The following is a 12827-nucleotide window of genomic DNA, read 5'->3' as shown; positions in this document are numbered from 1 at the left end:
TATGGATTGCATCTCAATGTAAAGAAAACAAAAATCCTCACCACTGGAGCAATAAACAATATTCTTATCAATGGAGAAAAGATTGAAGTTGTCAAGGACTTCATTCTTCTTGGATCAGCTATCAACACTCACGAAAGCAGCAGTCAAGAAATCAAATTACGTATTGCATTAGGCAAATATGTTGCAGACCTTTTTAAAGTATTGAAGTACAAAGAAGTCAGCTTGAGGACTAAGGTGCGCCTGACCCAAGCCATGGTATTTTCAATAATCTCATATACATGTGTAAACTGGACAGTGAATAAGGAAGACTACAGAAGAATTGATACATTTGAATTATGGTGTTGGAGGAGAATATTGAAAGTGCCATGGGCTGCCAAAAGACCAAACAGATCTGTGTTGGAAGAAGTGCAGCCAGAGTGCTCCTTGGAAGCCAGGATGGCCAAACTTCATCTCTCATACTTCAGACATATTGTTGGGAGGGACCAGTAGCTAGAGAAGGATATTATGTTTGGTGAGGTGGAAGGTCAGAGAAAGAGGAAGACCCCCAGCAAGATGGATTGACAAAGTGGCAACATTAGTGGGCTCAAGTGTGGCAACAATTGTGAGGTTGGTCCAAGACTGGGCAGTATATCATTTTGTTGTGCATAGGGTCTTAATGAGTCGGTACTGACTTGATAGCAGCTAACAACAACAACAACAACAAGAGGACTTTTAAAACATCATGATAAATGGAGAAAAGATTGAAGCTCTCAGAGACGTTATTTTGCTTGGATCCATGATCAATACTCAAAGACGCAGTAGTCAAGAAAACAAATGATGTATTACATTGGGCAAATATGCTACACAAGACTTCTTTAAAGTGTTCAAAGATAAAGATAGCAATTTGAGGCCTAAGATGCGCGCCTGGCCCAAGTCATAATATTTTCAGTAGCCTCATATGCATATGAAAATAGAACAATGATTATGGAAGATCATAGAAGAATAGATGTTGGAGAATACCATGGAATGCCTGAAGAATGAACAACTCTGTGTTTGAAGAAGTACAGCCAGACGCTCTTTGGAAGCCTGGATGATTAGTATTTCAGTTATATTATCAAGAGGGACCAGTCCCTGAAGAAGCACATTATGTTTGATTAAATGGAGGCTCACTGTACAACAGGAAGATTCCCAACATGATGGACTGGCACACATGGCAGCAGCAATGGGCTCAAGCAAAACAACAATTGTAAGGTTGGTACAGGACTGGACAGTGTTTTGTTCCTTAGTGCACAGGGTTGCTATGAGTTGGAATTGACTTGACCGCACCTAACAATAACAAAGAACTAGGGTTCCAGCTCATACATACACAGGATTATTCCAAATAAAACATGCTTGAACATGTGTCTAGAATCAGTGCATGGTTACCAACAACTTCTTCATTCATACATTTGTCTTGGTATCATTTAGGGTTCCTTCCCAAAAAAGGACCAATCAAAACAGTGGCTTATAACAGAATCTGCTAGGCCAGTTAGAGTCAATAGTTCAGGATGATCAATGCATAAAGGTCAGGTCAGAAAGCTATGGTGACTATTTTCTGGGATCTCAAAAGGGGTAATCTTGATGGATTTCCTTGAAGCATAGAGGCTGGTCACCAGGCTTATTAGCAAGAAATTTTGAAAAACCTACAAATTGTATTAGAGAGAAAAGGTCACTAAATTTGTGCTAAGGAATTATTATTTTTCATTAAAACAATGCACTTGCTTATTCTTCAAGGATAGCAAACCCTGTCCTACTGGAATTTCCTTGAGAAACTTGATTCCATCCTACCTATGGCCTTGATCTTGCTGCTTCAGACTTCTGTCTATCCCTCAAACTTAAAGAACATTGAAAAGGAACATGATTTAAGTTCCTTGAGGATGCCCAAACTGCCATTTGACATGCTGTAAATCAAAGGAGGAACGGTCAGAGACATGGAAACACTACCTTCAGAAGTGTACAGACCTGGATGGATGAGATGTTTAGAAACAATAGCTTCCCATTTTGATACTTTTGTTTAATGGAGGTTTCCATGATTTTCTAGCAATGCTTTCTGAGTTACCCTTGTATATAACTATAGTGTATGCAGGACAGCAGATGTCTAATACGTAAAAGGAATGATTCCAAGTATAGGAAAACAGCATCCATCACAATTCATTTACTTTCTACATTTAATTATTGATAGATTGGCCTTTCTTAAAGGAAGCGTACCTGTGGTTCTTGAGATATGAAATTGCAGAACAAGGTTTCCAAGTCATACAACAAAAAGGCTTGTGGAAGATTCTTTATATTTATATGTTTTTTAAAAATGCTAAATAATTTCTTAAGCTTTTGTCTGATTTAAGCCCTTTTATTTTCTATTCACTACACACAATAATATTTCTTGATTGGCGAACTGTTGTATTTTCGAATGAAAGACCCTTTGCAATTTAAGGGAAAAAGGGTTTCTTTAGTGAACTTAGACTTTGAATCTCCCAAACTAATGCTGATATTTGAACACATAAAGTATTTCATTGAAATAGCATTTCTTTGTTAATATAATTACAGACTTTGGTCAGAAAAACTTTCAGAAAGACGTTATAATATTCTGAGCATGTTGGTTACTCTCACTTTATTTTATAAATAATTCTGTGCGAATCATAATTTGCTAGCAGCCCTTTTCCCTTTCTGAAGGTTCTAGTAATATTTACTAGGATCCAAATGCAAACTATCTCATGAGCATGACTTGGTGCTTCTCTTGATTGTTTGAAAGTCACGTTTTACTACTCTGCTTATTGAGTCCGATCCCCAGTGTTTCCTCTCTTTTGAACTTTTTGGGTTATACTATAGAAAAATATATCATTTTAAATACAATAGACTATGGCCTATGTAGTTGTTGTGCGCCCTGGAGTAACTTCTTAGTATTTCTGAAAGCAATTGGAGGGTTTGAATTAGCGACCTTGCGGTGAGCAATTCAGTGCTTATTCTACGACAGCTAGTTCAACTATAATCACTCACTATGTGTTGTTTAGGAACTCAGTGGGAAAACAGCAAAACAAAACAAAAAAACAATGACCAAAAAGGGCCATGAAATTCTCAGAATACTATTAACCATCTGAACCAATGCTTAGGTTTCTTATATCTTCAATATAAGAAACACATTTTTTCCTCACTTTTTTCAGACAACAATTTTTATTTGTTTTTTCTCTAATCTTGAAATAGCTCATGATTTTTAGAAGGGTAAAGGATTTATAACTGTATGAACTCAGGAAGCATCTTTAGCAACAAAGAGAAATGAGATCTGGGATTGAGCCCCAGAAAAAATGGGTAAAGAAGCAGATGTTCGCAAATATTGAAAATACCTGTAGTCTTGGAAACAGTTTGCCTCATAATCATCAGACTATCTAGTGGAGATCACAGCATGTTTTTAGCATACTGCTAGGAGCAGGATGGCCTTGGGATCCTCTTGGCTGTTTCGATAGTTAATTCCTGACCAGACTTTTGCTAAGTTGGGATGATAAATCTGTTTCTATGGTTTGCATTTGTTTTCTTTTCACAAAATTTCCTAAGAAGGTTTTTTGAAAAAATTCCTCCAATCTCAGGAGTGCAAGAAGAATCAACATGGCGGAAAGGTCAATGAGAGCAATGGAGCACACAATAGGATCCATGTGAGTACGTAAGGGCATTAATGAAGTACGTTCAGTATGGGGGAAGCTTAAGATGTCGGGATTTCCCCTGATAATCCTATGACAAGTAAATGCAAGAATTTCAAGACATTCTGAGAAAAGGTCCATTTTATCTTGCAGTGCAGAGAGAGCCAGGACGTACAGGTGACCAGGGACAGGTGGTGCCTGCTGGCAGCTTTTTATCTGAAAGCTCAGCCCTCTCCAGTTACTCAGAAAACTATGATCTGGGTAGGGAGTACATTTTCTGGAGCAACAAGCCAAAATTCTGCTAGATTGTTGCTTTCTCTCCTCTCTTCTGACCACTTCATTGAAATAAAAAGGAGTATCTTGTAGCTTGGAGTCCTGGTGTGACACTGCAGGTTAATGAGCTACACTGCAAGGTTGGTTTGAACGGCAAAGTCGGCAGTTCAAGCTCACCAGCCACTCCTTGGAAATCCCATGTAGGGTCATTATGAGTTGGAACCGACTCAATGACACTTAACAACAACAACAACTTGTAGTTTGAGCTTCTCAACTTGAGAGAGAAAAGGCTAAACTGTCAAAATACTAAGATTTAAGCTTTGTAAAGAAGGGATAATATGAACGCGGAATGCAAGGGTTGGAGGCGGGGAAGGCAGGTGAGGTGCATAGGTGAATGATAGGATCCATTGAGGCTGCAATGGAATCACTGCAGGCTGTTGCAGTTAGCTAGGCTCATTTCTTAGTTTCAGATATTTTTCTTTCATGCTGAAGACCCACTGCTTATTGATGCTAGTTTGGCATCAATGCCTGATGCATTCTTTTAATGAGTTTCCCCAAACTTTCAGCTTCTCTTATAGACAAAGATTGGGCTGTAGTGCAAGCCAATAGAATTGTAAGGAAATGTCTACTCTTTCTCATATTAGCAGATTTTTTTTTAACCAACTATTTTGATCCCATGATATAACTGAACTTCTCCTATCTTCAAATGCAGTGTATTTTCCAAGTAAACTGTTACCTGGGGCCTTTCCTCTTCTACCTACCTATCAAAGTTTTGGCAACAATCAAGCTAAAAAACATAATGCAAAGGGGAAAAAAAAAATCAGTAATTCAGTGTGTTGTTGCTCAGTCTCAAAGTGAGATTACCTGAGTAAATGGGCTTTCTGAGGCATACAGTAAGTATGGATTTTTCATTTGAACTTAAGTAGTTAAAAGAAAGATTGTTGAAAATAATAGTACAACTGCAATATCTCAAGGAACTGAATTTCACCTAAGTCCTTTTTGTTGTTGTTGTTGTTGTTAAATGCCTTCGAGTAGATTCTGACTTAACCTGTTTCCGAGGAGCAGCTGGTGAATTTGAAGTGCTGACCTTGCGGTCCAATCCAATCTTGCAGTCCATGTGTGCTAACCCACAGAGCTACACCTGAAGCAGCTAGCTATATTGCAATAGCATTATGGGGTCAAGTTTGAGATTCAGATTATAATATATTTTTTAATGGGGAGGAAGTTTTTCTCTTCTTCTTTTAATATTTTGCATATATGAAAATATTTCAAAGAAACAATTCAAAGTTTAAGAAGAAAAACAATATATATTTAAAAACTTCTATTTAGTGTCACCAAACTACAAACATAGACGCTTAATGGAAATTTCTGCTTCCAGAATACTCTAGTGAAAAGGTTGTAAAGTGAGAATTTAATAAGTGCCAGTCCCTTGCTGAACCTGAACTTTGACATCTTTCAGGATGTATACTGCTGAAATGACTCAATATTTAATCTCGTTCTAAACAGAAATCCAAACTTCCATGGGAGCTTGAATATCTCTCAACATCCAAGCTTGGACAGGAGGCCACCCAAACAATATGGAGCTATATGAAAAACCTCTCTTCTTCTGGATGTTTCAGTCCAATACTTTGCATAACTTAATACAAGGTCCACTGCCTTCTAAGAGGGGCAGCTCTATATGCTGGATACCACACATTGCAAGGAAAAAGCATCATTTCTTATTATAATGCTGAGTCTCTCCAATATTCTTATATATGCATTTTCCCCTTGCCACCTTAATTGCTCTACCTCTCTTACTTCAAGGCAAAGCTAGATGAACAGCCTTTCCATTCTTCCCTGGAGGTTGGAATGAGGCTATCTTTTGAAAAAAAAAAAAAGTGTATATAATCATATAATCACTACAGATCCTTTTTGTTACACTCATCTTATAGGGTGAGTCTCAGAGTTCGGGCCACACTCTCTTATCGTTGGACCAGACGTATTTTGGATTTCAAATTTTTTTAGCCATGCTACCCAAGGCATATATTACACATAACTTCCAGCATCTGGTAATGAAATTCACTAATATTTCTGCAGTAAAATGTATGGATTGCCATAATTGATGGAAAACAAAGTCTATTAATAGTCCCAAATCAGGTCAGGTGAAACTTTGCCATCAAATGAATTTTGATGTCAAACTTTCAAAAAAAAATTCTGAAAAACTTCCAGGTTTTTATGGTATTTGGGATTTTGAAATTGAAACTTAGGTTTTTTCAAAGACTTAAATTAATCTATTCATGCCTAGAGAAGGAAGAACTGAGAATGATGACAAATAACCCAAGTAGGCCCTTTCAAAGTGATCTTTTAAACATGGAATTGGACTATTTTGAGCAGGATTTGTGATAAATGGGTTGTCCTTGTTCCTGGCTCCTGGCTCAAGGTCATATGACCTTGACACATTCTGTCCCCAGAGTCTTGCTGTAACGGCGCTGTTGTCATGGAACTGTCTTGCTGCTTTGCAAGGGCAGAGAGCAGAAGTGGATAGACCTAGTCTCCCTGAGACTCCCAGGAACATTCCCAGATCAGAAACCAAACCTCAACTAGACAGTAGTATTGGAGCTAACTGGCATGCTTATCCAATGACTCCGTAATACAGTGATTGCATAGCTGGATTTTTTAAAGAATATAAAAACCCAAAACTTGCTTTTTTCCTTAATTGAGGGGAAATCTCTTTTTTTTTTAAAGACGTCATGTTTGGAATTTTAAACATGGGGTTTAGAAGAATGCATTCTAGGTTATTATGCTAGGGCAGAGGGGTTGTCACCGGTGAAGAGGACAGATAGAGATCAAGTCTTACTTGGCTTCCAGTGCCAATGCAATGATGCCTGCAGCCATGGGGGCTGAGGCCGATGTCCCAGTGTGGTTGTCTGTGCAACGCTGCCTCAGATCCGTAGTGATCTAGAAGACAGAAGAAGTAAACATATTTAGGTCTCGGGATCAAAGTGAGTCACATGCAATTTTATTAGGGAAGATAGTCACTCAAAAAAGTGGAATGGAAATCGTGTTGAATATGTGTTTTGAGTGCTTAATTCCTGCACTCTTAGAAGCATCCGACTTACAGAGAATCACATGTGTAAATGAACGCTTTATTATAACCAAGGTCGAGACTGAGATGAGGGAAGTCAGGCACCAATGACTCAAAACATATGTGTTGTGCAAATGCCTCCTTCAGTTTTGCACTGTAGGCACCTCCTCACTTATGCCTTCAAATCCTGGAACTGGTTACAACTAAAGCATTTTCATTACTCCATCCTTTCTTTACTATCAGACATGTGGAATCAAAAACCAGACCCAAATTAGGCATTAGAAATAAAAGGATAAAAACTATAGCATCCCTTGTCCTTCCAGAACTGTTACCATGGCTAAGCCACAGGTTTTGAAGTAAAATGTACACTCTGCAATAGAAGGGACCTTTGACCTTGGATCTATTTCTAAAATTCTCAGAAATATTGCATGGATGAGCAACAGTTCCCGCAAGACTTAACACAAATAGTAAAAACAAGATTGAACTCAGTGTGTTTGATATGAAATTACAACATGAAGCAAATGCTTTAGAAGGAGATTAGCCTTTTTTTTTTTTTTAAATGTGAAACGAAATCATTTCTTTCCACTTGGCTTGAATCCAGCTCACTTCAACTGTGTGTGGTGAATAACATTACCATCCAGCAAGAGGAATGTTTTTTCAAATTTTTTGTCATTATCCATGTATTAAGGAGAAAAACAGGAGTCCTGGTGTGACACTGCAGGATGAGCACTGAACTGCTAACCACTAGGTCAGAGGTTCAAATCCACCACTCCTAGGAAACTTTATACAGATTGCTATGAGTTGGGACTCAGTTAACACTCTCAGCAACAACAAAAAAGAGAGAAAACTGAGTTTAAATTCTCCCAAACAAGAGAAAGTAAATACTATTGGAGAAGGTTTTTTAGGTCACTTAAGTATCTACAATTTTTTACAGCCCCTCATTTCCTGCAAAAATCAAGTTCCCAGATTTAAGAGTGATCTTGCCAAAGGTGAGAAAATACAAAGATAAGTGAACATGTTTAGGTCTCTGGGGTCATGGTAAATGAGTTAGTGGTCTCATTCCAGTTACTCAGATGAAGTTAGTAAAGTTTTCTTGAGCAGTAACACAAATATATTATTTTTCATTTACAGATAAGAAAATTGAAAGGAAAGGTAAGCAGAAAGATGAAAGATATAGGACCACTGAAAATAAAGTTTGTAAACTCGGTCTTGAATGTGAAGAATAGTTGAATTTGGTTTGAAAAGAAATTTGATTTCCACAGCACAGGAAGAAAGTGCAACATAACTCCTGAAAGGTGGTACCTCCCAGAGAATTTTCCTCAAGGCCACAAGAAGATATCTAAGGGGACGCTTTTATTATCTATGTAGCTAGATTGACATCCTGGCTGTTTTAGGTTCACATAAGACCACCAATTCTCACAGTAGCTGCTCAAAGTAGACTTTGCCTTAATAACATGGATGGAGTAAAGCTTTCAGGACCTCCATTGGCTGACTCCTCACATATGAAGAGACAGTTGCAAATAGCCATTAGTAATAGGAACATGGAATATACAAAGTGTGACTCTGGAAAAATTGGAAGTCATCAAAAATGAAATGCACCTTAATGTAAAGAAAACAAAAATTCTTACCACTGGACCAATAAACTACACTCATACTGATGAAGAAAAGATTGAAGTTATCAAAGACTTCATTTTGCTCCTATTAACCATCAACACTCATAGAAGCAGTAGTCAAAGGTTGGGGGGGGGACGAGGGGTGAGGAGGAAGATGCATTGCACTAGGCAAATCTGTGGCACAAGACCTCTTTAAGGCAATGAAAAGCAAAGATGTCAGTTTAAGGACTAAAGTGATGTCAGTTTGAGGACTAAAGTACACCTGATCAAAGTCATGGCATTTTCAATAACCTCATATGCATGTGAAAGTTGGACAATGAATAAGGACAACTAGAGGAAAATGTATGTATTTGAGTTACGGTAATAGAGGAGAATATTAAAAGGACCAATGACTGCCAAAGGAAAAAACAAACAAAAAATGAAATGGAATACAAAAGATCACTGAATTAGGCATTAGTGAGATGAAATGGTCTAGTGTTGGATACTTAGAATCAGACAAACATATGGACTACTATGCCAGGACCACCACCATCCACCTTTTGACACTTAATTGTACTGAATTGATAAACTGAAGAGGAATTGCATCACATTCATCATCAAATAGAAAATTTTATACTGTGGTGACTTGCATGTTGCTGTGATGCTAGAAGTTATGCCATTGATATATTAAATACCAAAAAGAAGGGCACACCCACAGTGGATTGGTCTCAGCTAAGATTACAGACTAATACAGACTAGAAGAAGGAGCTCTGGTTACGAATCGGGCTACAAACTGCAAGGTTAGCAGTTTGAAACAACCAGCTGTTCTGCGGGAGAAAGATGAGGCATTCTGCTCCTGTAAAGATTTACAGCCTCAGAAACCCTGTACAGGGTCACTATGAGTCAGTTCTGACTCCATGGCACATAACAACAACAACAGACTAGAAGAAAGGAGAGGAGATTACTTCTGAACATTTAGCCACTGAAAACCTTATGAATAGTAGTGGAACATTGTCACAACCAGACTTTTAAATATTGGAACATGATGAGGAGCACCAGAATAATGTCAGACATAGTGCCAGAAGTTGAGTCCTTCAGGTTGGAAGCCACTCAAAATACGACTGGGAAAGAGCTGCCTCCTCAAAGTAGAGTAGACCATGAAGACACATATGGAATACAACTTTCAGGACCTTCATTAGCTGATGCGGCAGATTTAAAATGAAGTGAAATTGCTATGTTGTTGTCATTAAGTGCCATCGAGCTGGCTCCGACTCATAGGGACCCTGTAACCCTGTACAGTATTTTTGAGGTGCTACTGGGGGGTTTGGTAGTGTAGTGGTTACGAATCGGGCTGTGAACCTTAAAGTCAGCGGTTTGAAACTACCAGCCGCTCCGCGGGAGAAAGATGAGGCTTTCTACTCCCGTAAAGATTTACACCCTTGGAAACCCTGTACAGGGTCGCTATGGGTCGGACCCGACTCGATGGCACTTAACAACAACAACAACAACAACTGGGGGGTTTGAACCATCGGCCTTTTGATTCAAACTGACTTTGCAGTACAGTGCATTATCCTGCCAGCACCACATCGGGACTCCTCAGATATCACCAGAATATTGAATATTGAAACAGGATGAAGAGGATCAGAATATTGTCAGCGCAGAAGATGAGCCCCTAAGGTTGAAAGTACTCAAAATATGATTGGGGAAGAGCAGAGTTGACCATGATGACACTAATGGAATAAAGCTTTCTGGACCTTCATTAGCATATGAAGCAGACTTAAAATGAGGGGAAACTACAATAAATATCCATTAATAATGGAATACACAAAGTATGAATCTAGGGAAATTGGAAGTTGCCAAAAATAAAATGGAACGCATCAGCATTGATATCCTAGGTGTTACTGAACTGGACTGGACTGATATTGGCCATTTTGAATATGATAGTCATACATTTACTATGCCTTAAAATAGAAATTGAAGAGGAATGGTGTCACATTCATCATCAAAAAGAAAATGTTAACATCTGTCTTGAACTATAATGCTGTCTGTGATAGGATAATGCATACACCCACAAGGAATGTTATTTTCAATAACCTCATATGCATGCGAAAGCTGGACAGTGAATAAGGAAGACCTTAGAAGAATTGATGCTTTTAAGTTATGGTGTTGGAGGAGAATATTGAAAGTGCCATGGGCTGCCAAAAAAAAAAACAGATCTGTGTTGGAAGAAGTGCAGCCAGAGTACTCTTTGAAGGCCAGGATGGCCAAACTTCATCTCTCATACTTCGAACATATTGTCAGGAGGGACCAGTTGCTGAAGAAGGATATCATGTTTGGTGAGGTGGAAGGTCAGAGAAAAAGAGGAAGACACCAGCGAGATGGACTGACAAAGTGGCAGCATCAATGGGTTCAAGTGTGGCAACAGTTTTGAGGTTGGTCCAGGACCGGGAAATGTTTTGCTCTGTTGTGCATAGGGTCCCTATGAGTCGGTACAGACTCGATGGCACCTAACAACAACAACAATAAGGAAGACCAGTTAATGCCACAATCATTCCAATGCACATAATTACTGGTGATTGGAATGCAAAGGTTAAAAACAAAGAGGAAGGATTGGTAATTGGAAAATATGACCTTGGTGATACAAATGATGGTGAAGATTGCATGATAGAATTTTTCAGGCCCAATGACTTTCATTACAAATTACTTTTTTAAACAGCATACAAGCTGACTATACACATGAATATCACCAGATACAATACACGGGTTTCAGATAACTACATCTGTGGGAAGAGTCTGTGGAATTGCTCAATATCATCAGCCAAAACAAGGCCAGGAGCCGACTGTGGAACAGACCATCAATTGATAGTCATTTGCAAGGTTAGACTGAAGCTGAAGAAAATTAAAACAAATTCATGAGAACCAAATTAGGACTTTGAATGTATTCTACCTTAATTTAGAGACCATCTCAAGAACAGATTTGATGCATTAGACACTTATGACCAAAGACCAGAAGAGTTGTGGGATGACATCAAGAACATAATTTAGTAAGAAAGCTAAAGGTCATTAAAGAGACAGGAAAGCAAGAAAAGACCAAAAATGGATGTTATAAGAGACTCTTCAGCATTGAGTTGTAGAGGAGCAGAAGATACTTCTAGAAAGAAAGACCAGCAAGAAAAAAAAAAAGCACACAGTTTGGCTATTACAAGAACAAGAAAGCTGTTTGCCTGTGACCCATCAAGGCCCTTCAAGACAAATCCCCTTCCAAGACTGAAACTCAAAGAGAACACACAAGCAGGTTTGTAAGCTCGCTGGTGACCATGTTGGTCTACTTGTGAGTGCAAGTGAAGGAAAAGCAGTGATGAAGACATGTTCGACCATGCTACATAGACTCCTGTAGACCTTGCAATGAGAGAAAAGAGGGAGGGTCTGAATTTGGGACTTGTGAGCTCCTGAGCCCATGGACACTGACCTAGCCACTAGGGGCTAGAGCTCACAGTAAAGTGGCTCGCTGATATGAAATGATGGGAGGCATGCAAGAATGCTCAAACTTGCAGAGAGTATCCATTTGACCTGGGTTGGATGGCTTGATAATCAGAACTCGACTAGAAGAAGATAAAGAAATTTGTTACAGGAAGCAAGTGTAAATTGCTACAATTTGATGAACTTGACCTTTGCTTAAGGATGTAGTAGCTCAAAATACCAACTGAGAGGAAAAGAGTCTTCACATCAAAGATCAAGGTTATCCTCTCAGTACACAGGGTTGATAGGGATGGGCAACTTAGACACTGGCTACCTAAAACTGGGGGGCTATAAATGCATAATGTGCCTGGTTTACAAGTTTTTAAGAGGAGCGATTTTAGTTTCAGAATGTGCAGGGGAAGGTAGAATCCACACTGAATAGTTTTCATCTTGCCTAAACAGGTCTAGAGAAAGGAGATGAGGATAGGGATCTTTTAATCCAATAGTGAGTAATTGTTATCATGACTAAATGTGATTGTCACAACTGTAAAGGTAGAAGATGTGCAGCAAAAGTGGGGGCGTAGTTAATCTTACATTCCAGAAACAGAGGACCCTAGGACTATCAAGAGGAAAGAGCATGAGCGGAATATGGGACCCTATCCAGAGAAGAAGTGACACCAGAGATGGAAGCAGAGGGGATGGCATGGAGAGATTGAGCAGCTGAGGACTCTAGACTCATGGAAAGAGAAAGGATGTGTGCTGGGGGCAGGAGGCTGGCTTGCAAAATGTGCC

General features: G+C 38.9%; 1 protein-coding gene across 1 annotated transcript in view; it reads right to left on the bottom strand.

The window, feature by feature from the left end:
• LOC102827704 (proprotein convertase subtilisin/kexin type 5-like) overlaps nucleotides 1-12827 on the bottom strand; it is a 472359-nt gene that overhangs the window by 146052 nt on the left and 313480 nt on the right. Inside the window, exon 9 of the mRNA XM_006834928.1 lies at nucleotides 6757-6857. Within this exon, the coding sequence (XP_006834991.1) occupies nucleotides 6757-6857 (101 nt within the window). The remainder of the gene's footprint in view (nucleotides 1-6756; nucleotides 6858-12827) is intronic.

The sequence above is a fragment of the Chrysochloris asiatica genome, unplaced genomic scaffold, assembly GCF_000296735.1.
Source record: "Chrysochloris asiatica unplaced genomic scaffold, ChrAsi1.0 scaffold00014, whole genome shotgun sequence".
Lineage (NCBI taxonomy): Eukaryota > Metazoa > Chordata > Mammalia > Afrosoricida > Chrysochloridae > Chrysochloris > Chrysochloris asiatica.
The sequence above is the reverse complement of the archived record's forward strand: the minus strand, read 5'-3'. Positions and strand labels throughout refer to the sequence as shown.